At 51.6% G+C, this 25,417-nt stretch overlaps 7 protein-coding genes across 7 annotated transcripts; 4 read left to right on the top strand and 3 right to left on the bottom strand.

Moving 5' to 3' along the window:
• Positions 1 to 1,603: 1,603 nt before the first annotated feature.
• Positions 1,604 to 2,555, top strand: BDV17DRAFT_292721 (uncharacterized protein; the record flags this gene model as incomplete). Its single annotated transcript, XM_073762431.1, has 3 exons — positions 1,604 to 1,780; positions 1,828 to 2,238; positions 2,355 to 2,555. The coding sequence occupies 3 exons, from the start codon at positions 1,604 to 1,606 to the stop codon at positions 2,553 to 2,555; spliced, it is 789 nt and encodes a 262-aa protein (XP_073614120.1).
• A 552-nt stretch (positions 2,556 to 3,107) lies between these two features.
• BDV17DRAFT_282723 (uncharacterized protein) lies at positions 3,108 to 11,944 on the bottom strand (the record flags this gene model as incomplete). Its single annotated transcript, XM_073760248.1, has 10 exons — positions 3,108 to 3,139; positions 3,193 to 3,325; positions 3,356 to 5,624; positions 6,601 to 7,083; positions 7,129 to 7,237; positions 7,296 to 9,860; positions 9,900 to 9,903; positions 10,639 to 11,214; positions 11,264 to 11,850; positions 11,899 to 11,944. 10 exons carry the CDS (start codon positions 11,942 to 11,944, stop codon positions 3,108 to 3,110), a joined length of 6,804 nt encoding a protein of 2,267 aa, XP_073614119.1.
• A 2,647-nt stretch (positions 11,945 to 14,591) lies between these two features.
• BDV17DRAFT_292716 (RNA-binding protein) lies at positions 14,592 to 15,851 on the top strand (the record flags this gene model as incomplete). The annotated part of the gene is made up of 3 exons (XM_073762430.1): positions 14,592 to 14,628; positions 14,744 to 15,035; positions 15,098 to 15,851. The coding sequence occupies 3 exons, from the start codon at positions 14,592 to 14,594 to the stop codon at positions 15,849 to 15,851; spliced, it is 1,083 nt and encodes a 360-aa protein (XP_073614118.1).
• Positions 15,852 to 15,920: 69 nt separating this feature from the next.
• On the bottom strand, positions 15,921 to 17,294 carry BDV17DRAFT_130049 (amidohydrolase family protein). The gene is made up of 2 exons (XM_073754128.1): positions 16,775 to 17,294; positions 15,921 to 16,704 (listed from the first exon to the last, which is right to left on the bottom strand). Exons 1-2 carry the CDS (start codon positions 17,074 to 17,076, stop codon positions 15,990 to 15,992), a joined length of 1,017 nt encoding a protein of 338 aa, XP_073614117.1. The 5' UTR covers positions 17,077 to 17,294; the 3' UTR covers positions 15,921 to 15,989.
• A 941-nt stretch (positions 17,295 to 18,235) lies between these two features.
• On the top strand, positions 18,236 to 20,673 carry BDV17DRAFT_130038 (uncharacterized protein). Its single transcript, XM_073754127.1, has 4 exons — positions 18,236 to 18,811; positions 18,856 to 19,254; positions 19,298 to 19,659; positions 19,709 to 20,673. Exons 1-4 carry the CDS (start codon positions 18,379 to 18,381, stop codon positions 20,456 to 20,458), a joined length of 1,944 nt encoding a protein of 647 aa, XP_073614116.1. The 5' UTR covers positions 18,236 to 18,378; the 3' UTR covers positions 20,459 to 20,673.
• A 19-nt stretch (positions 20,674 to 20,692) lies between these two features.
• BDV17DRAFT_267229 (uncharacterized protein) lies at positions 20,693 to 21,773 on the top strand. The gene has a single exon (XM_073758344.1). The coding sequence runs from the start codon at positions 20,888 to 20,890 to the stop codon at positions 21,212 to 21,214; it is 327 nt and encodes a 108-aa protein (XP_073614115.1). The 5' UTR covers positions 20,693 to 20,887; the 3' UTR covers positions 21,215 to 21,773.
• Positions 21,572 to 24,855, bottom strand: BDV17DRAFT_292713 (uncharacterized protein; the record flags this gene model as incomplete). The annotated part of the gene is made up of 2 exons (XM_073762429.1): positions 21,572 to 23,738; positions 23,801 to 24,855. 2 exons carry the CDS (start codon positions 24,853 to 24,855, stop codon positions 21,572 to 21,574), a joined length of 3,222 nt encoding a protein of 1,073 aa, XP_073614114.1.
• Between the last annotated feature and the right edge of the window lie 562 nt (positions 24,856 to 25,417).

The raw sequence follows: 25,417 nt of genomic DNA, 5'->3' as shown, positions 1-25,417 counted from the left end.
TCGTCGTCATAACTCACGATCCATGGCGGGGTTGAAGCGAGATAGCCGATTCTGGTCACCGGCGCTTCTCTCGCCAAATGTCTCCTGCCGCTAGCCCCCAAGAGCTGCTTCAGGAACATGGATACTACTAGTCAGAAAGTACAGGACTAGACGAATGGCCGGAACTGCCACTAGAACATCCAGGAATCTGGATCCCTGTTACACGAATCGCTAATCGCAAAGTTCCGGGAAGAATGCAGCTTAAATCGATGGGGCAGAGCGGACGAATAGCGTGGTCTGCCTGTTGCTCGTTGCATGCGAAGCGTCGCCTCAGTTGCCCGAGAGGGGTGCATCTTCTGTCCATGAGCGACGCATCGAGCTTCGATGATCAGCACATCCTCCACATATAATATTAGTATGAGGACTGGGCTACCCCGGGAACTGAAGATGTCTTATGGACTGGGGAAATGCTGGGAGATCTTGGTGCTGCTTCACTTTCTTTTTCCAGTCAAGAATTCCATTGTCGACCAGCCAATTGGATTTGGACAAGCAAGCAAGCAGCATGCACCTCATCTACGGACTGCCTGCCTTGGACTACACTGAGCTGAAGCAAGTATACCAGATAGAAGTATCCTGGCATCCAACCTACATGATAGAAACTCTACGGAATCAAAGTCTGATCGTAGGAGGCTTGGAAGCATAATTACTAGCGTACTCCGAACACGAATCAGACAAGAAGATAAGGATCTCCCACTTCTGTAGCCGATACTTTGTCACCATTGAATGTGCCTCAGCATCAGCTGTGAAGAACAACAAGACAGGCTAATTCAAGGGACTTTCTTTTTTTCTTCTTCTTTTTTCCTTTTTTTTTTTTTTTTTTTTTTTTTTTTTTTTTTTTTTTTTTTTTTTTTTTTTTTTTTTTTTCTCTTTTTTTTTTATTTTTTCTTATTCTCTACCCTTATTATATTCTTATTTTTTCTAAATCTTATCTACTTTTTTTTATCTTTTTTTGCAGCAAGGCGGCCGCTCAGCTAGGTTGTAGAGCATTTGAGACATAATGTCTCTATTCCTGGTCTCTGCCCTTAAGAGCTAGAGCTCTGTTATGATCGCCATGGCATACCAAGGCCCGGTATAACTTCAAGATGCGTGCTTTACTGGCAGAAAGGACATTCATTTCTTAGAAGGCAGCCCATAGCAAAGTATTATCACCAGTTTCTAGTATTACCCAGAAGCCCCAGCACTGAGGGCTGAACTCGATTCTCTTCCAGCTTCTTGAGCAGATATACTGTAAGCTCTCCTGTTGTCACTGGTTTTGCGTTTCCTAGTCCCTCCTTCACTGAGCAGTTTAACAGAACTGAAGTCAAGGTTGAGACAGAACACAGGCAAACTCAGACCCTTCATTCTCCCACTCACCTTCACCCACCAGTCCAGCTTCAACTTGATCCACACCACCCTCCCATTCACAAACATCCATAACACCTTTCTCTCTACCGAGCCTGACCCACCAAGTATTGCCATAGGAATGGTCAGAAGCACCAATTCATCCCCGAACTCCTCATACTCAACTCAATTCACCCCCCTCAACTCCCCTGAAGGAGAGCGAATCGAGGAACTCAACGCAGCCATGGCCATGGAGCAAGAGTTGGACGACGACAACGACAAGCAACTTCTGCCTTCTATCAAGAGCGGGCCCCAGGAACACGAAGACATGGTCTTGGACGTGAACGAAGTAAGTCCCCTTCGCGGCATCACCCCTCATTCCAAGAAACACAACACAACACATTGGCACCTGGATGCCAGGGTAAGCTGATCAGGCCGTGCGAACTCTCAACTAATGAATACATCCAGGACACAACCACCACATCCCCATCCAAGGGCGCCTCCCCCACTCTCACCAAGAACACCACCACCACCCCCCGCAAGCGCAAGCAAGCCCCAAGCTCCGGCTCCAGCGCAGGCCCCGGCGCAAGCACACCAACCAAAACCCCCACCAAGAGAACCAAAAAGAACACTGATGATGCCGACGACGCGGATGCAGCAGGAACACACACACGCGCAACGCTCCCGCCCATCCCAACATCTCTCTCCACGGCCGGCGACGCAGACAAAATGATCCTCCGCCTGCGCGACGAAAACAAGCCCTGGAGTGAAATCAACAAGTTGTTCTCCGCGGCCACGGGGATTAAGGTCGGTCAGTCGACGCTCAGAATGAGATATACGACTATGAAGGCGAATTTTGTGGGGATGGCCAAGGATGATGTTTGTCTCTCCCTTACCCTTCCTATCTTTTCCTATCCATCCTATTTTACCCTTTGCGCAGCCAGACACAACGACAATCTTCTACTATGAAAGTATGCTAATAACAGTTAATGTAGGAATCCCGCCTCCTCCGCCTAAAAAAAGAAATTGAGGATAAATTCGATACCGAAAAGTGGCATCGGATCGTGGAGGCTATTGTTGCCGACGGCGGCGCAAAGTACCCTGCTGCGGCGCTACAGAAGAAGTTTAAGGAGTTGAGTAAGGGCCAAAATGCTGTTTCTACTTCTGCTGCTGCTGCGGATGATGATGAGGAGTGAGGATGAAGCGAAGACGAAGGATAAAGAAGAGAAAAGTTCAAGAGGGTTGCATAGCGTCTGTCCATTGGAGCAGGAGACATGAGGGTTCGTTCCATTTTTTGTTTTGTTTCAGTTTTTGTTTATTTGGGGATTTTGCGTTTGGGATTTGAGGATCAGGACGAAGTGGATTGAGTTATTGGGGAATTTGGGTGGATTTATTGGTTGATTGTCTCTTTTATGCAACTAGGGTCATAGGCATACCAAGGAGATCACTCAGGAAGGTCCAGTCACTTAAAATGGGAGGGGAAGTATTGAATTTGAAGCTTCATTGGGAACAAGGTAGTTCGAAATTCCTCACTGTGTGGACTCCTACCTAAGCCCTAGACACAGACAATACCACCTCAAGACTCACTCCAAAATCCAAGAGAATAAAAAAAAGTCACCTTTCAGCACAAAAGAATAAGAAACAAGGATCATGGAATAAGTAGAAATGGTATGCCAAAAGCACTGCAACACCTGGCCCGCTTGTACCAGACAAACGACATAATACTCCAATGGATACTGGAAAATATATCAGATACGAATCATAAAACGCTCATCTCGCGCTGCAAGCCCAACGAGTCACTCAACGCGTCCTTACTAGCGGCAGAGTCATCACTCGGGCGTGCAACGATCGGCGGACGAATTTTCGTCCCCACGAAACCGCGTCTATCTCGGCCTGTTCGACCCCTTCCGAGCCAATTGTGCTTGAGGTCCTTGCTGAGGGTTTCGATGCGCTCTTGTGGGTTATCCTTTGTTTGCACGCTCGCGAGGACGCTCACGCACTGGAGCATACGGCCGACTGTCTCGGTGATGACGTGGGATGAGTCTGCTGTGTTTGCGCGATGGATGATGGTTGGTCGTTGAGGCGGGGAGGAGATGGATTGGAAAATGAGTTGGTCTGGGTTGGATGAGGTATTTGATGTTGCGCGGCTGCGGTTGTAGTCGGGGGAGTCGGAGGAGAGGCTAGCGGCTGTGTTGAGGTAGTTTGATGATTGGGAGCTGTAGCTGCCGAAGCCGCCGTCGGCGGAGGCGGCCGTTGTAGGGCGGCCGTTGGAGTTGCTGTTGTTGCTGCTTTTGGTGGTGACGCTGAGGGCCGAGTTGCCGAGTTTGATGCTGTCGAGGCTTAGGCGGGAGAATATGGCTTTGAGGCCGTCGTAGCGGGGGATTATGACCATGTCGCGGAAGGCGATGAGGACGAGGTTGCGGACTTCGAGCTCGCATCCGGGGTATTCTCCGTCTAATGCGACGCTCCAGAATTCTTTGGCCTCTCGCATGTTCATTACCGAGCCACAGCCTTTGAATTCGAGGTCCAGCGGTAGGAAGACCGCTTGTATGAAAGGAAGGATGGTGCCGAAGACTAGCATCCAGATTTGCACCAGATGAGGTACGAGTTTCTCGTCAGGTACGCCGTTCAGCGTATGGTTCAGAGTAGCAAATCCTGCCTCTAGGAGCTCACGTAGATCATCAACAATAGCCGTTGGGGTACGTCTCTGTACGCAGCGTTGTATGTGGATGAGAACCAGCTTGTTCAAATCCTCGATTGCAATACGCACGTCTTCACCGTCGAATATTACCAATAACTTCGCCTTCAAGAAGTCCCACGCATCTTCAGGACTCATATTATGAAGTCCAAAACCTTGTAATGTCTCTCGTAGAGTAGCCTCAGCGAGAATTCCCCCTGTGCTTCCTGATGACGAAGGCCCAGCGAGCCCGGAAGAAGCAGCGGCTAATGTTGAGTTCACCAACCACTCTGGCTGTTCAGATTCTGCAAGCACCTTCTCTTCCTTCTTCCTGTCGCGGAGCGCTCGCCCACCATGTAGTAAATCAAACCCACCAACGGACTTGCTAAAAGACGTCGTAGCGGCGCTCGGAGACGCTGGCGTAAAAGAGTACAGCGATTGCGGTGCGCTAGGGTCTGACGGCCTCGAGTTGCTCGCGGCTGAAGAGAGCGGCAGATTGAAATGGTCGTCTCTATCTTTCAGGTCTTTCAACTTCAACTTCTGCCTCGACAGGAAATGGTGGTGTCGATGTGCCTTCTCTTTATCCTTTTCCTTCTCTTTTTCAGGTACCGGAGGCTTATTATCAGCCGGTACAACAGTACTTGCCGACGCATTGGACAAGCTGTACATAGACGAGTTATTCGATGGATATGCATCTGCCAGACTCGTCGTCGAAGCACTGACAATCCTTGTCAAACCGGGCAGCTTATTCGGACTTGGAAGTCCCTTATCCTTCACATCCTTATCCCGACTGATCCCAATATGTTTCGGTTTCGAGAACAGCTTTATCTTGCTCTTCTCGCCCTTCTTGTGCTCTCGTTCCAATGTCGCAGCTTCCATCCCCGGCGGCGGTATCCGCGGAAACACATGATTCGCCGCCGTCGTCGCCGCAGCTGGTCCTACACCATGCCCAAGCCCAGAGCTCGAACTCTGATATGGCTGCCCCGCGGACCCCGGTCTGGCGGGTACCTGTGACGCCGGGATCGGGGGAGGCGGCGAGATCGACCCATCGTCATCACCATGTCCATGGACCGTCCGTCTCGAGCCGGCGGGAAGATGAACCGCAGATGAAGACGAGTGCTGGCTCTGCATTGCAGCCTGGGCTGCTATCCTTGATGCCGAGAGGGTCGCGTCCGATAGAGAAGCGGTAGGTAGCGACGGCTCGAAGAACCCCTGGGAATGATGTCGCGAGCGCTTGTGTAGGTCCAGCGGGGCGACTCGTCCCGAGGACGCCTTTCTGCTCGTTGGATCATGGTGCGGCATGAAGGAGGTTGGGGTAGAGGTGGGAGGGCGCCCTTGGCCTGAGGCGGCGGTGGGAGGTGTACGGAGGGCAGAGCGAGGGGAGGAGGTTGAGGTCCGCGGTGGGAATGCTGAGATGGCGGTAGCATTTGAGATCACGCTTGAGGCATCACTTCCGGAGGAGCCAGGGCGGTCGTAGTCGTTGTCGAAGGAATGGCGAGGGGGAGGGAGCGGTGATCGAGAGGCGGAACGCTCTGGGGAGACGGTGACGGGGGAGCGCAGCATTTCCACGGGTGAAGCGGTGCTGGGCCTTGTTCGTGGGTGAGACTGTGTATGTAATCAGGAGTAGCTGGCGTGTCGTTTTACTCCGCAGACGTCGCCATGTTGATTGGGTTGCTTCGTTGAGTCCGTTCAGAGCTTCAAGGCGAGATAGATGATCATGAAAGAAGTAGCCTGAGAGACGAGACAAGCCAGAAGACGATCATTATTGTTGTCGATCGGCCTCTTAGTCTCTGCTCCGCAACGCAGCTCACTTGAGCCTGCCTACCGCTGCTAGTCCGCCCCGCCATCGATTCCTCCTTCGCCCCCTCTCTCAACCTTTACAAACAGCTTCAATCAAGTCCACCAAACTCAAATCAGTCAACATGGCGCCCGCTACCTCCCAGTCGAATTGCCTCCACGCAGCCTATTCCTCTCCCCAGCTAAATCGCGAATTCGAGCACACAATCGCCGCAACCGCCCCAAACCCCTCCGATGACAAAGTCAAGGTCAAGGTCGCATACCTCTCAGAACTCAGAACACTCGTCCCCGAATTACAGAATGATATCAACGTGTTCCTGACCGAGCGAATGGAGGAGGACAAGAAGGCTGCCGAAGCGCAAGGCAAGCAATTATCAGAGAAGGAAGCCAAAGAGGAAGCGAACTACGGAGAAGAGGTTGTTGAGGATGAGGAATGAGATATGGTTATGCTACGCTGTGCAAATTTTGGGAGACAATGAATTGAAACCGAATATATTGGATCCTTGGATACTTTCATTACCCCGGGTATCAAGAACGAAAATCCGCCGTCCACTCCAAGACTTATCAGAACTGGATAACAACGAAGTCGAGACGCGCTCAAATGAATCAATAATTCCACATATCGCAAAGCTCGAATCTATTTACCGAAAATCGAAAACGATAATCATGACGACGACATGCGCTTGGCACAGCCTAGATGTACAACAGTATTACTGCGATGCGTTAGCAACGAATCGACCAAGACAGAGATGCAGGGGGTCACTTACTCCGGGAACACATTTATCACACTGCCGCCAATCCTCTTATGACAGACACTACAAACACGCTCTTCAGTAACGGTGACATGTCTTGACCTTGACGATTTCCCATCAGTTCCTTCGCCGACTAACAGCTGCGCGCGTGTTTTGATGGTTTGGACCTTGAGCAGGTTCGCTGCGATTCGGCTCTCGTTCAGAATCGTGTTCGCTGCGCGCATGCGACCCTTGAAGTAGAACTCGAGCTCATGAACCGGGAGAGACTCAGGGATCAGTTCCAATGCAGAATTGGCGGGTAGTCGAGATCCATGCCTAGCTAGGACGTCGAGAGCTGGGCCATATTGTGGCTTGTATCCATGTGGCGGGGTTAGATACAAGGATAGTAGCGTCAGATATATGGAGGGTTCATCGTCGGACGGGGCGAGGGCAGAATACTCTGCTGCTGGGCCGCTCGGCACTGGTGTATCTTCTGTCTTGTGAAGGTGATTGCAGTATCTGGTCATGTTAGCTCGGCTTCACGCAATATAGGGTTCTGCGTACTCTTCTGCTTTGACATAATCTTCTAACTTGAAAACGTAGATTTCTAGGGCTTGTCTGTGCTGACCCATCTTGCTGAAAAGGATTGCATGGGCTTCGTAGAATTCAGGATCTAGCACAAGTCAGATGAAGTTCGCTTGAGTCACAGTTCTCAGTGGTCGGAAACTTACCGTCGCGACTCAAACGGCCCAAGATCTTAGACGGCGAATACTGATCGCTCGATCTCAACATGCTGATGAATTTTTCCCGCCACTGTGAGCACTCATCCTCGCTTGCAAACTCATCCTTGTTGTCTTCGTGCTTCTGTAAGCGGTCCAAGTACAGAACGACAAGTCTTTGATGTAGGTCCGGCGTCAAGTCATTCAGTTCTTCAATGACATGTTCCAAATATTTCACAGCCAACTTGGCGTCAATTCCCTGCAAAAAGTCAAGCACCTTCTGCCGCGGCAGTGTTTCCGCATTCTCGGTATCCGCAAGGAATATCTCCATACCGAGCTCCGGGTTCTCCTTGACAGGCCACTCGGAGAATTCAAGGATGAGGTCGATTTGATCGGGAGGCAGATGCTGCAGGTAAGCGACCATGCGCTTGGGACCGTGAAGTTGGGGCGCGGTTTCTTCTTCTGAGTCGGCCTGGCCGAACTTGCGAAGAAGCTCAAGGGCCTGGCGGTGCATTTTCTTTCCGTAGAGGAAGTCGATCAGGTCGTTGTGGCGACCTGTCTCTTCGAGCTTTCCCATTACTACCTCTGGGTCGCAGAAATTCGCGATGCGGAAGAGGGAGCCAGCAAGGGAAGGCGTGCCGTACATGTACACTCTGAACAGGGTCGTATCGACGAGCTTCGCTTTCTCGCGGAGCCTTTCCCCGAAATCATAGTCTTCGTCGTCCTTTGCCACGTCGAGCAGCTTCATCACGGAGTCAATAAACTCGTCGTTTGCGCTGTTGGCTTGCGGGTCGACCTTGAGAGAGCCGTCAGGGTTCAAAAACCGCTGGAATCGCCTTCGGACGTCAGCGAGGTACGCCTGTAATTCGCGAACTGCAAGTTTGAGGTCTTTCCCGGTTAACGGCTTCTCAAAGCGTGCCTCTTCCACTGGCTTCCCACGGGTGCTGCCCGACTCGCTACCACTTCCTTCATCTCGGTTTCGTAGGAAAGACATCATAGATGGAGTGTGGTTTAAGGCTTTAACCGGAGCGGTTTCTTCTGTGTGGTTCCCTTCAACCTGAGCTTGACCATCTTGAGGTTTGACCGGGCTTTCTCCTGCTGTGCTTCCCTCAGTTTCCTCGTCTTCGTTGATAGTTGTGAGTTCGCCGGCAATGATCCTAGGATACAGGCGAATGACAATCTCCGGAGGTGCAGAAACCTCTGTAAATAGTGTCATCGACTCCAGGTACTTTCGCAGACCGAATAGTCCCTCCGCCTTTTCAAGTTTGATTTCTCGTATTCGACCGTCCTTATCTTTGAGAAGTGCGTCTTCAAGCATGCCAGCGAGACTAATAGCTTCGTCGAGATACCCCTTCTCCACAAGCGAGTCAATTTGACTGTCGTATCCCAGTGCCTCCATCCTCCAGATAATCCGGTCACTCGCTACCAAAAATCCCTTACCGGCATGCGCAAGGCTTATCGTAGGCTGGGCAATATGCATTGTGCTCGCGGAAGGCAGCGAGATAGATTGAAGCAACGACAGTGTCTCCGGGTTTCGCACTTCCAGAATTCCCTTGGAAGATTCGTGCAGCGCCAGTAGAAATGGATAGGAATATCCAATGTCTGCAGGCGCATTACTCCACGGAACCTGCCGTCGGCCGAGCGAATTTCCATCGATATCGGTAAACTGAGTATTGATATCCTTGGCCAACAGTACCTGTCCCTCGCTAAGCCGCGTAGCGAGCGGTTTCGGCGCAGCGCCACCGATTCCAATATAGCTCATGCTGGCAACCCCAACACCCGCAAGACGACCAGTTTCCTGCCCCCCTAGGCCACCGATACTCCCCGGCCCAACCAACTCAGTGACGGTCTTAGTCTCAATATCCACGAGCACAAAATTCGACCCGAGCCCAGCAACAAGCCTCGTGCCAGAAACCCAAGTAAGCGTCTTGACCCCACTAACGAGCGTCAATTCTGCAGTATCATTGTCCAACTCCATGTCCCGCCACGACCACAGCAATATCTTCCTCTTAACCGCCACCGCAAGACGTGACACAATCGAGGGGACACCAGTCTCGGCATCGTTCTCGATATTGGACGTCACGGCGAATGTAACGGCGCCTTTCGTCCGAGTGAGCTGCTCCTGGAGATCGTAGGTCTGCAAGTCGTGGATTGAGACGTATCCGCCCGAAAGGGAGACCAACAACTTCGCCTCCTTGATCAACGCCAGCTGCTCGATTTTGTACCGGGAGAACTTCTCCATCTCCCGCAGGAGATCGGTCTGCTTCACTTTTGTCCCCGTAGCTATCCCATTCTCTCCGTTCTGCGTAACTGGGCGACTTCGACTCGCATTGGGTGCGTTTGCGTCATGGCCGTGTCCGTTCGTGTCTGCGTTCTCCGTCGGAGGACGTGAGTGCGCATCGCCGACTTCGATTTCGTTAACTCGGTAAATTCGTAAACTACCATTATTCAGCCCGACGAGGACGCGATCACCGTATGCTAGGACCGATTCGATCCGCGACTTATCTCGTGGTTTGAGCTCGACAAGCGGCCGAGCTGTAAATGCGGAGAGCATAGTTGGACTCGGGCGGCGTCGAGCTTGGATGGTCGTCGCGCCCTTGGACCTTTATAGCGAACAAAGCTCGTCATGTCATGTCATGTCTTATTCAGGGCTAGACGCCGGAATTTAGCAAGCACAGCTTCTGAAGCTGTGAGGCATGGTGTGGTGTTGGTGAGCTCCGTCGGCCGCCAAGGAGATCATCATGGGAGTGCTCCCGCCTCATGTGACCGCCTCAGGTGTCTACCAATTTGGCTATAGAGTAGCGTCATGTTAATCAAGGCTGGTAAGTAGGCGTGGTGAAGAGCAATAAGTATATTCGGTTTGCTTATTATGTTCCATTGCTCTATCTATCTACATAATTTTCCGATGTACTAAAAAGACTATTTCCGTGCCCAACTATCAAACTCCTCCAGCGGCGAGGGAAAATGCAATAATGACAAAAGGAGTGAACGCCTTCATTTCGTGACATGAATGGTAATCTAATGATGATGCCGACGAGATTAAATAGGGCAATAAAACGGAGAGGAGAAGGTATTCGAAGCGAATCCAGGCTTCCCACATGCGAGAAATGGCAGGAGACGAGCATAACAAGGGCAGTATAGAACGCATGCTGAAAATTCAGCACTCATGCATCGCATGAACCAAAAGAGGCACAGCCTCCGAAAGAGATAGCTTATGAAAGAGACAGCTTATGAAAGAGCAACACCCAAAAAAAACTCAGAGTTGGAGGATGTGTAGACCGTAGGGTTAAGCTTTTATCTCAGTAGGGAAATCCTGGTGCTTGGCAGATGTTCCCTTGGCCCGCCAGGTGGATACAGCGGGAATGTCCGCCTTGTAACGCTGCTCTTCAGTTCCATATGCGCGAGGAGTGAGTTTGATCAGCGTGTGTAACGGAACCTCCATCCACGGGCTCTGCTCCTGGGGAACGTTGAGGAAGTATGAATAGATGCAGCGCAGGACGGCCTGATGAGTGACGATGATGACATTTTCACTGCGCTCCAGCTCCATGATGATAGGCTCAAGGCGAATCACGACATCGCGATAGGACTCTCCTCCACGGTAACGGTAGTTGTACTTGTCGTCGTCCCGGGCTGCAAAGTCTTCGGGGTATTTTTCTGCGATTTCCTCATATGTGAGACCGTCACAAACTCCAGAGTCAAGCTCATCCAGGGCCTTCCACTCCAGCTTTTCATATCCCGTTTCGCGAGCGAGATGACGAGCGGTTTGAATCGTACGCTTGAGGGTCGAGGTCCAAATCACAATTTTCGTGTTGGCAGGCACACCCGACTTTTTGAGAAGACCAGGTAGAGCTCGAGCATAGGCTTCACCACGTTCAGAAATGCTGGAATCACCTCCAATTTTCCCGGTCAAATTGTACTCTGATTCTCCATGCTACATCTAAGTTAGTATTTAAGCTTTGTATAAGGTACTAAAAACATACCCGAGACAGCCAGATTGATCGTGGCTTGATGTGAAGGTTCTGGATGTAGTAGACCAAACGGCTTGATAGATAGTCCTTGATCTGGTTGATAATCACTGTAGAACCAACGTTGATGAGCTTGACGTATGTATAGTCTTTCTCATCATCACCAATGCCCTCGTAAACCTTTTCATAGTTGCGGATTCGATTACGGAAATCCAAAGCAGCGACTTCGGGGTCCTGCCCCTTGTAGTCTGGTGACGTGGTCTTAACTTCTAGGATGTTGTTCATGATGAGGTCTTCATCGTCGCATATTGACTCCACGAAAAGAGCCTCAATGCCGGCCTCGCGGCAAGATTCATGGATCCAGCGACGGCGCTTTTTTGTTGAGTTAGTAGCATCGAGAATGGCGACGACGCCTTTGCCCGAGCGGAACCATTGAAACATGTCGGCCATTGCGGCTTCTGCCGCAGCCCGCCTCATCTTTTCCCCTTCTGAGTTGTGAGGGTCAAAGAAATTGGCGTTGGGTTGGGGTGTCGCATGTCTGCGATACGAGCCGACGTTGAATACGCGTGCCGGTATGCCAACCCAGCCGAGATATCGCATCGCTGTCTCCTGTCAGCTTTGAGCGCTGTTCACCAGGTAGCGGCACATACCTTTTCCCGCAATGAGACTCTTGCCTCTGGCCGGTAGGCCAACCATGACAACACATATCTTCGAGTCATCAGACTATTGATAAAGTAAGCATTGGAACTGGGGATTCAGGTGTCAAGGAGAGTGCAATAATCAGGCAGCCGACATTCAGGACAGTGCTAAGGAGGATGAAGGCCAGAAATGCCACGTCCAAGCAAACATGCAAGTAAACGTAGGGGTATCGGACTAGTCATGGCACAGAAGTGAATCAGGAGTAGCTAACTTACACTGGCAAAGTAGGTCTTGTGGCCACTTCTAGTGGACGACATGCTGGGCAACCAAGTTGTTCAGAACCTCGGCGAGGCTCCCCGACCGCAATGACAGGTGGGTGTTGGAGCACTGGGGACTCGAGGCTCGAGCAGCTCAGTTCTTTGATCCCTGCCTTGTGGAATTTCTCCGAGTAGGGTTTCCGATATTTCTTTTCACCAACGAGACGCCAGAAAGGATATCACACGATTAACAGCAGCAGATCTGGGAAGTCGGTGTGGCGCAAACGTCATTTACTAGCATTTAGTCATGGAGGACCGCGGGGCACTCAGACGCAGGAAAGGGGAAGGAACTCGTGAGGCACTTGTATGGGCTCCAGGACAGGACAGGAGCAGGGACCAATTTGGGCTTTCGACTTCTCAGTTTGCCAATTGCCCAAATCCCCAAATTGTTGATCACTGGATCATCGACTCTTGGGAAATACCGCATGACCGTCGTCGGGTGAAGTCGGTACTAAGTGGACAGGATGCTCAGAGCTGGCGATTGCCCCGCCTTCTATTTCAGGACCTTCCGCTCAATGATTCTGCTGGGAGTACACTAGATGCAGAAGGCGGTGCGCTCATTTCCCAGCAGACCTGTGCGGATAGCGGCCAGGAGTTCTATTGCCGGGCCAGATCTTCCAGTCGACCGGCGAGACCCCTTCAGCTGTCTCAGCCTCCCTCAATAATAATACAATAATGCTGGTCAATCATACCATATTTCTTCAGATTTTGCTGTCACATCAATAATAAGTCATGATCTACTATAGCACTTGATATCTCATTTTGTTCCTTTTGGCCAGAACAGGGTCTGGTCATAAATGCCTCTTCCCCCTGATTAGCGGATATCCTTGACTTACAACCGCGGCAGCGCAAGAGCAGGTCCTGTGAGCCTTCAGTCTGAGCGAACCTGATACTGCCAAACTTTTCCCAGGATTGCGCGTTCTGGTAGGGTTGTCCCAGTACTATCATGTGTCCCAAGATGCCTAGTCGACGGTCAACATCGGCAGCAGGGGTTCGACTACTCCGAGGCAGGAGAGCAGCAATTTCTTCTCTACAATGATATCCCTTGGTCAAAATTCACGCCGATGGAAAATTGAGGTTATCACGATTGGTAGCCCGATCACGAAAGTAAATCTTCCTAGCAAAAAGAAGTATCATTGACCTCGAGTTGACGACAGTATTCAAGAACGCTCGGATATACTTCCCATCCTTGACCCCAGGAGGCGATACTTTACTTGCATGGCCATTGACGAAGACCGCATCATTCATGCTGGCTCATTCAACGGGGCCAATGTGCCCGAGGATGCTACCATGATTGACCTCTAGAACTAGATTGTGGTGGCCGGCTTCCACAAAGTACCTCTCCATATAGCTGTCCACTGGCTTGTCCCATTCTCAAATAACCAAGCCAACTTCACCTACGTCGAACGAGCCGTCGAACTGCGGCGTGGATCCAGCTATCCCGAATTCTGCATCGCAGTGATAAAACTCATGTGAGGCGTACGATGCGGACGCTGGGTTTACAAGGGAAGAATGAGAGACCAATGTGCCTTCCATAAGCCTATATCTCTAGGATTGGGTTACGGGAACAGTATCAAAGCCTGGTTATGCTGTGTTTGTTGCATTCCGTCTCAGAAAGGCTAAACTACCTAAGCTACCGACTCTTCCCCTCACTGTTGGCTATGCTGGAACCTAGTAAGCTAGTCAGCATCATCCATTGGCAATGGTGAAGGCGAACAAGGAGGCAGAAAAGCCAATTCAGACAGCAGTTGAAACGATTGTTGATCCGCATGGATATTCTCAGAACAGGTCTGTGTTAATCTTGCTTCATCATTTGGCTGAAGGGGTAGAAAACATATCATATCTTACCTATACTCTCGTACGTATCAGACTAAGGCGCTGGAGCTGAGCCTCTTGCTGATGGAGAGAACTGAAGTTGTCGGATTGCGATTGGCAGAAAAAAGTCAACATCCCCCCGAAGGACGCTAATCGCATCCATGCTAGCTCTCGCTTACCCAACCAATCGGGGAATTGATGTTGGATTGACAGACCCGCAGTTTGCATCCTTTGTGCTGTTTGTTTTCTTTGCACAAAGTAATTCTAGATTTCCAAATTTTCTGGAGCGTTTGACAGTTAGACTGCATAAGCCTTTTCGGATCAGAATTTTGAAAGCGTGAGACGAGATTTGAATCACAGACTTGTGTCCGCAGCGTCTGTTTGAGTATCTGCCATTGACTGTTCTTGATGTAAGTTGACGCCGTCATTCTATCTTGACACCCCTCCCCCGCCATCGATGAGTTTAAAGAAACGAATACAAGTAATACACTGGTTATTATTCTGACTTGATGTTGATTCCAAAACGTCCTCTCACTAGACTTCCTCCTATCACCACATTACCTACCGTCAAAATGGCCGACTCTGCCGAGAACCAACCGCAGCAACAAAGTGTGTAGGAAACAAACAACCTTCCTTCCCTTTGGGCTGCTTTTCGGTCTTTCATGCCGGCTACACATGCCTATTTCCGTTTCTTCCTCCCGGCACTAATATCCTTGAAACCTAGCTCCCCAAAAGCCTGCATACCAGAATGGAGTCCGGACAAACGGCCGCGCATTCAACTCACCCAACTGGCGGCTGAAGAGTGAAGAGAGTCCCTCTTTTCGATCTGGCCAAGACCAATCTCAGAATGGAGAATCACCCCGGCGGCCACTTGGCTTTGGACGCCCAGGCCAGAACAGAGAGCGTGAAGTCCCCCAGGCTATCTCGGAAGGACGGAGACTGTATGTCGGGAACATGCCGTATACGGCTAAGATGGAAGATGTGAGGGAGCTGTTTAGCAAGGGTGGTTTCGAGGTGTACGTTCTTATTCCGGCTCTACCATCCACAGGAGAAACGCTAATTTTGGTACGGTGGACAGTTCCCGCATCGACATCGCAATCGACCCCTTCTCCGGCCGCAATCCATCCTACTGCTTCGTCGACTTAGAAACAAAGGACCTTGCTGAGCGTGCAATGGCCGAGCTGGACGGCGCCGATCTATCGGGACGTCCCGTCAAAATTAAGCCTGGTGTCGTGAAGAGCGCGAGTGAGCGCCAGCAACAGCAGCAGCAGCGGACAGGATTCGGTAACGGCGTGGGCATTGATGGCTCAGGCCAAGGTTCACCTAGGGCAAATGGAAGCGGAAATGGTAACAGGAGCTCGCCGTTTAGTGCGGACCGGTGGCGGAGAGACGAGAACACAACAACGCCCACAAAGTCGACCCCCTTCAGCAACAGTACAAACGGTACCAGCACCAGCACCAGCACCAGCAATTCAGATCCCAGCAAACGCCTCTACGTCGGTGGCCTACCGCGCCTAACAGACGCCGAGAACATGGCTGCCAACATCACCAATTTCTTCACGGGCTACAACATCACAAACGTATCCAAGCTCTTCACACCCCACCCCGCGAAACGGTTCGAGCCTGGCGACCACTACTACCTGTTTGTTGACTTTGAGAGCGTCGAAGAGACACAGAATGCTATGGTTGCGTTGAATGGCAAGGAGGGGCCCTGGGGTTCACCGATTCGGGTTCAACGGGCACGGGGGGAGACATGGAACTCGGAGGAGAGGAAGAACGCCGGTCGATGGGGCCCTTCCACGCCTGCTAAGGAGGGGGATGTTGAGGCGTGATGCGACTGTTATGATAAAGGAGTGGTGAAAAACTCGGCCGGTTGACGAAACGAAATGATAATATGGCACAGCATAGCATACACGAGCTCTCAAGTACTAGCATTGTCAGGGTAATAAAAAAGGAACTGTACTAGAAGACTAAGCCTCCGAATCCTTATAACTCCCCAACTTAAACAACCGCTTCGCATTCTCCCTCCCAATCTTCCTCTTATCAACCTCATTCAACTCCGCCCGATCAAACCACTCACACGCATCCTCAAAGTGCTCAAAGGGATAATCAATCGAGAAAAGGATCCGATCCGCCGAAACCTCACCCATACAAAACACCAACGTATTCGTCGAAAAGTGTCCGCTCGTCGTAATCCACAAATTATCCGCAAAGTATTCCCTTATCGTCCTCTTGCACGTCTCCGCCAACCCCAACTGCTTCTTCCGATCCTCAAACCAGTGGTTTATCCGCCACATGTCGAACGGGATGTGTTCGCCCAGATGGCCAAGAATAATCTGGAGCTTCGGGTGTCTGTCGAAGACGCCGTTTGTAACCATCCCCAGGACGTGCAGCGAGACGCCCTGCGCGAAGGAGAGAGGCGGGCCCACGAGCCACTTCCGGTCTGCCCAGAGTTTGTCGTAGATTGTGCCTGTGGGGTTGCGCGGGTGCAGGTACAGCGGGACGTCGAGGTCTGTAGCGGTCTTCCAGAAGACGTCCCAGGATTCGTTGTCGTAGAAGATCATATCGTCGCCATCGGGGCCGGCCCGCTGGGTGTCGTTTACCAGGGCGCCGAGGAAGCCGTGAGTTTCGACGCAGCGGCGGAGCTCGGCGGCTGCTTCTTGTGGGTTGTGCATTGATAGTGTTCTATTCGTCTCAACCATTAGCATCATCTTTACACTAACAGTCGAGGTTTAAGGAGGGTGGGTCATCATACGCAAAAGCCCCAAACCGATCCTCCCTCCCCTGGATCTGCTCCGCGATGTAGTCATTGATTTCGACCGCCAGAGCCTGCGCCTCGGCTGGGTCCCAGATATCCTGGACACCGGGCGCCGTGTAGGAGAGGATTTGGTAGCCGACGCCGTACTTGTCTGCGTGCTCGATGCGAAGCTTGGTGATGTCTGTGATTTCCTTGACGTGGGTCTCTGGGTCCGTCGAGAAGAGGGATGCCCACCAGCGGGTTTTCTCTTCGAAGCGTGGGAGGGCAAAGGCTTCTTCTAGGGCGATCTTGCCGAGCATTTTGTCTTAGGGATTGAATGTGGTGGATTTTGAGAGGTGTGGGTTTAATGGTCCGAGGAATTGGAGTGGTATTGGAGCGGTTTATATACTGGGAATAACGCTCAGGTAGACATCCGATCGGTTATTTTCCGGGAGACAGGAAGAAAGTGACTGAGTGATTGACCTCATATCGGAAGCTCCCCAGATGCTAGCCATGATGCACCCCATGTTCGAGTGTGTAGATAATGGAGAAGTGTACGGGCCGCCTCCAGTGCAGGCGGATCGCGACCCGAGCGGCATCCGATGATCTTCCATGCGGGGAACTGCCACTGATAACTGTGTGGGGGGATCTGGGGAAGTCTTCCGCTCTCTAGCTTACAAAGTATATTATTCTCTGTTTATTATTTCGCGGGACTGGCTTGAATGAACTCGGAAGTGTCTCTGATTACCTTCCGAGCATGCCGCATACTCTGGGCCCGGCGATGCACTGGTGTCAACCTCGCTGTCGCACAAATTGCAATCTTCCGATATTCTTCGCCATTCCTCCGCTCCCCCTTACTCTTCCCACCCACCGCTCTTTAACCTCTGCTGAGTCTGCTCACAAATGTTTTCGTCGAGTCCACGCCACAGCCCCAGCCTTTAACTTGGCACTCCCAAAAGCACCCGTACAGCCTTCCTGCATCTCTTGAGCCTCCGTCATGACTCCATTGGGCAGTCCCAATTTCACTGCCTCGTCCGCATATGCAGCACCTCTTCAGGCCTTCCAATCACAACCAGCCGACGATCCCCGACCTCAGGACTGCCACCAAGAAGCAGCTTACGAGCGAATGATCGTCTTGTCTTTTTCGAAGCTGGTCATCGCCCTCGTGCCCCCAGCCCGTTTCCGGGCACTGACCGTCTCATAACCCTGCGTGCGCCAGCATAATCTCACGAGAATGACTTCCTCCCGAGGGTCGTCCCCTTCTTCTTTGTCGACTTCGTTGAATCCTGTTTTGGTTACACGCTGGTTGCAGTCGAGTCTCTCTTTCTGAACCATCTGCGGAGTCGACTCAAAGAAGTGCCCTCTTGCCCGCTTCTTGCCACCAGGTGTGACAATCCCAGTGCACTCCCGCGTGGCTCACATTCTTTGTCCGTGGCTCTGGTCCGTGGACCTGTCAGTGCCTGGAGTCGCCTTTGACGAGCTCGGCCTTCGCGTCCTTTGACCTCCGACGCCGCGCTGATCTGTGGTTCGCCAATACCACTGTCACTTTTAGTCGTTTGTGTCTGTTTGATATACTTAGATTCAGACCTGCGTCGGTTTTTTTGCGACGCCAAAACACTACCATGCAAACCAAAGAACACACTGGCCCTTTGGGCGACATTTTCGCTGAGCCTCGGACGCCGAACCCCGAGTATGCGACGCATCGAAAGGACAGCTTTGTGCCTCGGCGCGCTTTCGGGACCGCTGCGGAGCGAGCTCGTCGGAATTTAAACGCGAAACTGGCGAACCCGCTTGCTGGGTATACACAAGAAGAGCTGCGCAGGCAGGGGATCAACTTTGCTGTGACAAACCAGATTGGTGACAAGGATGATATCCGCGCGTTTGGAATCGGGGCCATGCTGGCTCAGGCGCCGGAGAAGTTCGAGAGCGTACCTGGCTTGACGGCGCAAGAATTGGAGGTTCTGCGGCATGAGTTTGAGCATCGCTGGTCACAGCCTTGGACGATGTACTTGGTCATCATACTGTGCTCGCTATCAGCCGCCGTCCAGGGAATGGGTGAGTTCCCCAAAACAAGATATTGTGCACCGCTAAGTTTATAGATGAAACCGTTGTGAACGGCGCCCAGATCTTTTACAAGCATCAGTTCGGCATCGCAGACGAGACAAACTCACGCCACAATTGGCTTACCGGACTTATAAACGCTGCACCTTATCTGTGCTGCGCCGTCATCGGCTGCTGGCTGACAGTTCCATTCAACTCATGGTTTGGCCGACGAGGAACAATCTTCATTACTTGTGTCATCTCGGCAACAACATGTCTGTGGCAGGGGTTCGTCAACACCTGGTGGCATCTGTTCATCGCCCGCTTCGCCCTTGGTTTTGGTATCGGCCCCAAGTCCGCGACCGTGCCCGTCTACGCTGCCGAAACGGCTCCGCCGGCTATTCGCGGTGCACTCGTAATGCAGTGGCAGATGTGGACTGCTTTTGGAATTATGTTCGGTAAGCTTTAGATCCTAAAAGTAGATATACGCTAATGAAACAGGCTACGCCGCCGACTTGGCCTTCTTCCAGGTGCCTGACCCAGTCGGCATTATCGGCCTCAACTGGCGTCTCATGCTGGGCTCTGCTCTCTTCCCAGCCGTGATTGTCTGCTGCTTCGTCTTCACGTGCCCAGAATCACCCCGATGGTATATGTCAAGGAATTTGTACGACCGGGCATACCAGTCAATGTGCAGCCTGCGCTTCAGCAAGGTCCAAGCTGCGCGCGATATGTACTATATGTACACTCTCCTCGAAGCAGAGAATTCCATGAAGCTCGGTCAGAACAAGATCCTCGAACTGATCAACGTCCCCCGCAATCGGCGCGCCATGCTGGCGTCCGAGATTGTCATGTTCATGCAGCAGGTAGCCACCCGCAAGCCCTAATCGAACCTACTACAACTAACACAGCTAGTTCTGCGGCGTCAACGTAATAGCCTACTACTCGTCCGAAATCTTCCTCCAAACAGCCTCCGAACACTCCAAGCTAACAACCTCCAACCAACGCAAAGCCCTAACCGCCTCGCTAGGCTGGGGCCTCATAAACTGGCTCTTCGCCATCCCAGCCGTCTACACAATCGACACCTTCGGCAGGCGTAATCTCCTGCTAAGCACTTTTCCGCTAATGGCCCTATCCATGTTCTTCACCGGCTTCAGCTTCTGGATCCCGGAGGGAACATCCAACAACGCTCGCCTCGGCTGCACCGCACTAGGCACCTACCTCTTCGGCGTATTCTACTCCGTCGGCGAGGGGCCCGTCCCATTTACCTACTCGGCCGAGGCATACCCGCTCTACGTCCGGAGCTACGGAATGGCCTTAGCAACGGCAACAACATGGCTCTTTAACTTCGTCCTTGCGATCACCTGGCCATCGCTCCGGATTGCATTTACAGAGCAGGGCGCGTTTAGTTGGTACGCTGGGTGGTGTGTCGTCGGCTGGTGGTTAGTGTTGATGTTCATGCCCGAGACGAGGGGGAAGACGCTGGAAGAACTGGATCAGGTGTTTTCTGTTTCGACAAGGTTCCATGCGAGGTATGGGCTACGTCAGATTCCGTTTTTCGTTAAGAGATATTTGTTCAGACGGGACGCTGATAAGGAGGTGCTTTATGGGAGGGATGATGACTCTGCGGTGAATTTGGGCGATGCGGGGTTTAATACTGTTTGATTTGCCTTTCTTGGTCTGGTTTCGTGTGTTGTATATGAGCTTGATGGGTTTCGTATATAGATTGGCGTTGGATTTGGATTTGGATTGGAGAATGCTATAATGGATCATGGTATATGCCTGTTAATCAGGAACGGAATCGAAGGCTTAACTCCACTACACTACGCTACACTATAGTGAGAAAACGAAGATGAAACGAAGATACGACTCGTTGTCTATCTACTAGGCGAATGAGGATGAGTACGGAGTAGGCAGGTGTAGTAGGTACATAAAAGGCCCCATCAACGCTCTACATAATCACCGATCCGAGCGCTAATCCTGTCCCGCCCTGCCTGCCTGCCTATTACCATATCGTAGGAAAGGCCAGTAAAGTCAGTTTAGTCCAGGAAAGTCCAGGAAAGTCCAGGAAAGTCAAGCCCGAACTTGGTCAAAATGACACCACTCCCGGAACGAGACCGAGACCGAGACCGATACCGATACCATGACTGCGCCGTCCTCGTAGCGTTCATTATCAGTCATGTTAGCTCGTGGGTATCATCCGTACTCCGTCGGCCATTGGTGCATGCCATGCCATTTCATGTAAATCGGTATCATTGGAAAAAAGAAGAAACAAAAACATTTCTTTGTCGGGATTTGTTCATGCTCGAGCCTTTCTTTGGTGGGTTGTTGTTTTGTTTTGTTGATAAGAGAAAATTGTGTTGTGTTGAAGTTTGCGTCCAAATCATTCATGATTGTTTTTTTCTGTTTTCTGTTTTCTAGTTCGCTTCGAGTTCGCTTTGTCGCCATTAATCTTCATTGCATCTTCACTTTATCCTCATCTTCGATTTGATTCGATTTGTTTTGGATGGCATTCAGTTCGGTCAGTCGAGTCGAGGTGACATTGGTTTCGTTTACATCAACTCATTGTTCGTTCATGTTCATCGTGACCGTGATTGTGATTGTGATTGAGATCGTGATTATATCGTCATCACCATAATTATAATCGTGTCATGCCTTCGTAGCGATGCATCCGTGACCTGCAATGCCAAAGCAAAGAGCAGACCACATCAATCTGAGCAAGAACATCAAGACCATCCATGGAAATCTCACTCCCATCGATCGCTCATCAACTCAGAATCAACGACGCCACCACGACCCTTTCGACCCATTCGGACTAGTCCGAGCAAAAGCCAACGGGAACTCCTCTTCCTCCGGATCGGGAACAGTAATGCGCGGGCGATTAGGGACTCTCGAGCGGCCGAAGCTTAGGTTCAGACTGAAGAAACTGGAACTTGGTCGGTGTTGCTCGCGCTGTTGCGGCTGCTCGCGCTGACGCTCACGATGATGCTCACGTTCACGTTCATGTTCGTGTTCAGCTTCCATGTGACGCATACGGACCGCAATAACCGCGTGCATGGGGTTGGATAGATTGAGCGCTGGGAAGGCGTTTTCTTCGGCATCCATAAGAATACGCCCGCCGCCTTGATCGACTGTAGTGTCAGCGGGAAGTTGATAGGGCAGAGGGCGAACATGTGAGCGTGAAATAGACGCAAGACGACGAGCACGGCACCGCTCGCGCGCGAGCTCGCGCTTCCTCTCGAGGTCGGACACACGGCGGTCGTACTCGGGGAAGGGAGGAAGGAGGGGTGAGTCCGCGCCGTCGCGGCCGATGTGCATGTGGTTGTTACCGTTGCTGCTGTCGTTCCCAACAACAGACTCATACTGCGGGAACCCCGTGCGTTGTTCTTCTGAAGCAGACGACGCGCGGCGGGCCGCAAAGCACGGTGTGTTATACTGTGCGTCTGTGGAGGTGGAGGTGGTGGTGCGGCTGCGGCTGTACACGCGTGCCTCGGCCATTTCCTCGAGCCGGCCAGCGAATGTCTTGACGCTCACGTACTCGGGTTCAGTTTCGGTGCGGGAATTGGAGTCGTATCGGTGGAAACCTGGGTGCTGGGGGCGGTCTTGGTCGTGGTCCCAGTCGTGGGGGAGCCAGTCTTCGTCGTCGTCCTTGAGATCGAGGAAGTTGAATTCTGCGTCGAGGGCTTGCTCGCGGTTGTGTTGGTGTTTGACTTCGACGGACGGGCTGAATACATGTATTCCTGGGTCTCCGACTTCGGTCTCAGTGTGGGTTGAGTAGATAGGACCTTGGATGTTCTTGAAATAGTCGTCGATCATATTCACCTGGATAGGGTCGACTTCGGTAGCCTCAGTTTCTACAGTGTCATTGTGCACGAAGCCAAGAGTATGCAAGGCCGCAGCAGAGACATGTGAGAGCTCGTGAGTTAGGGTTTGCGAGCGCTCAACAGGAAAAGACTCCGAGGAGCCACGAATGTCTGCAAGACAACTGTCCAAGTCAAGAATTTCCTCACGCTCAGCAGCAGCGGCAGCTCGTTCACCAGCGAGTCGCTCACGTTCAGCCTCTTTGCAACGAGCCCAAGAGTAATTGAATTCGCCGCTGGACATGACCTCTGTGTCCGCGCCGTCGGAGTCTGAGTCATAGTTCTGCTGGGAGATAACCCGGTGATCCTCGAAGCTAGGCCCGTCGAAACTAGGTCCGTCAACAGCCATTGTGTGGGAAGACTGCGATGGGAAGTATGCCTCTGGTCCAGTTTCAACCGGGAGATAGGAGTCCTCCACGAGATCGCGGACAGCATAGCCGGTCTCGGTCTCGCGAGTGTTTCGATCATCGGTCTTGTCGTGGATGCCAGGACCAGCAGCTTCATTGGCATTATCAACACGGCGGCGACTAGAGTAGGGATCGTGAACCCACTGAGTAACACGACTCTGGGACTGGTTGGTTTGAGTGTCATTGACTTTCGACTGAAGGTAGTTGACGGCCGCAGAATCCCTAGCTTCGGTGTTGTGACTGCCGACGACCTCAGTCTGAGCCCAGGCCTGAGCAGCTTCATCCGAATCTTCATGCTGTTGATCAGACTGACCCACACGCTCTGCCTCAACCTCAACAGCAAGAACAGGGTAAGCCACGACCTCTTTTTCTTCCTCAACAACACGACCCCGCTGAGACAGCTGGCGAAGGACAGGCTGGATGTAGGACTGGCCGATATCCTTGTTGATCTGGCAGACGTCGTCATAGTCTCTCACTATCTGAATCATGATATTGTAAACCGTGTTCAGGAGGTAGGAAGTCTGCTGAAGTCGAGAAGAGACATGGGGCATGTTCTCGACAAGGTAGTTGTTGTACATGACGTGAAAGTCATCGTACAGGAAGACGTCGTAGAAGCGGAAAAAGAGGTCAAAGAAGCTTTGTTCGGTAAGGCGAACTGGCTCGAAGAATCTCTGTGGTCTGGGCTGGTTAGCTGGAGCTCTTGTCTTCATGCTAATGAGAAAAGGTGTGGAATGACTTACTCGATGACAATCTCAGCCATGTGCTTGAAGATCTCGAATGCTGGGAGACTGGACCCGGCTACCTCGGCCAGGAGGGCACGAGCGCGCTCTGCCTCGCACTTCTCGTGGTAGATCAAGCCACCGAGCTTGGAAAGATATTCGACCATCTCGATTGCATAGGAACGGACAATGCGCATGTCTTCTATGGTCATCAGAGGAATAGGGTTCTTGGGCCATTTCTTAGCACGGAAGAAGAGGTTTTCGATATCAAAGACCATATTACAAACACCCAGGAACCGTTTGCGAAAGGTTTTGGGCACGTCCTTTCTCAAGAAGATGAACTCGGAGATCTTCTGGCGGAGAGTGAGCTTGTTGGCCTCGTGGTCCGCGCAATAGTGGTCGTAGTGAGAGATTTCGCGGCATGGACGGAAATCCTCTGACGTCTCCATTGGAAGCCCATGTGCGGCATAGGTTTCTTCTTGGACCGTGAGAAAGCAGCCCCGGATCAGATATTTTGTGTCTGCGACTTCATGAGCGGTTTGCATGTCTTCTGCGACCTTTCCCATGGCGTAGCTGTACAATTCATCTCGCGCCACATATTCAGCAGAAGGACCTTGGTCATGAGAAGGGTCGAGATCTGGGAAGGGCTCCGTATCACCGGGAGAAGAAGGCTGAGGGCATGCTCGAAGGACAGTGTCGGGCTCACTGGGGTTTGGGCTTCTCAAAGGAGTGTTGATGGCCTCCTTCAAAGAATGCTTGACGTGGTGCTCGAGAAACTCTAGAGGCACGTCGTTTTCATCTTTTTCATATTCGACTTGGTAATGGTATACAAGAAAAGAGCGAGATAACGAGCGTGTAGACGGACTAGCCCTTCCAGAGGCATGGGTCTCATTGGCTTCTTGGAGGTCCATGACGTCGATATCTTCAGTCTTTGGAATTGTGGGAGAGAAAATAGGAGACAGGTCAAGGGGTTCTTGGGCGTCTTCGTGGACAACAGGAAGAAAAGGGGAGCAAGGCAGCTTGGATTCAATCGACGCAGCTCTTTCGAGCCTGGGTCTGGGGTCCTGTCCAGACATTGCATCCAGGCTCTCAACGAGCAGCCCCAAACGATGAAGAATAGGAGAATATGAAAGTGAGCGAGAGATCAGGAGATAGATGAGCAAGTCAAGGGTCAGGAAAGGGGTTGCAGAGGGAGACAAAGGTCAAAGTTTGGAGGGGGGTAGAAGAAGAAGAGGAATGGGGATATGGAAATGTCCTCAGAAAAGTGTGAGCAGGCATCCTTAAGAACACGTGCGAATACAAGTGAGCAGGGATTTCCAGGGCCTCACCTCCATCAGAAGGGGCTAGAAGGTGTTGCTTCACCATAGCTTTGTTGTGTCTTGCAGATAATTCACGCAAGTTCATCTCTTAGCGCCATTCTGTCTGTCCAGTTCCAGCAAACACCAGGACATAACACTCATGCCCGCCAATGAGCGTCAAGAGCATGAAATGCTGTGAATCGGGCAATCCAGCCATTCTGATATTCATGGCCTGCACCCAGAGGACGCGCATATCGACCCTTGAACCAGTTCTGCGGTGGTAGACTGTTTCTAGAAGGGTGTTAGATAAGTAGAATATGAGAGCATTCTCGACTCACAT

Source organism: Aspergillus undulatus (assembly GCF_047715775.1).
Source record: "Aspergillus undulatus strain CBS 261.88 unplaced genomic scaffold BDV17scaffold_35, whole genome shotgun sequence".
NCBI lineage: Eukaryota > Fungi > Ascomycota > Eurotiomycetes > Eurotiales > Aspergillaceae > Aspergillus > Aspergillus undulatus.
This window is presented reverse-complemented; position numbering and strand designations above follow the sequence as displayed.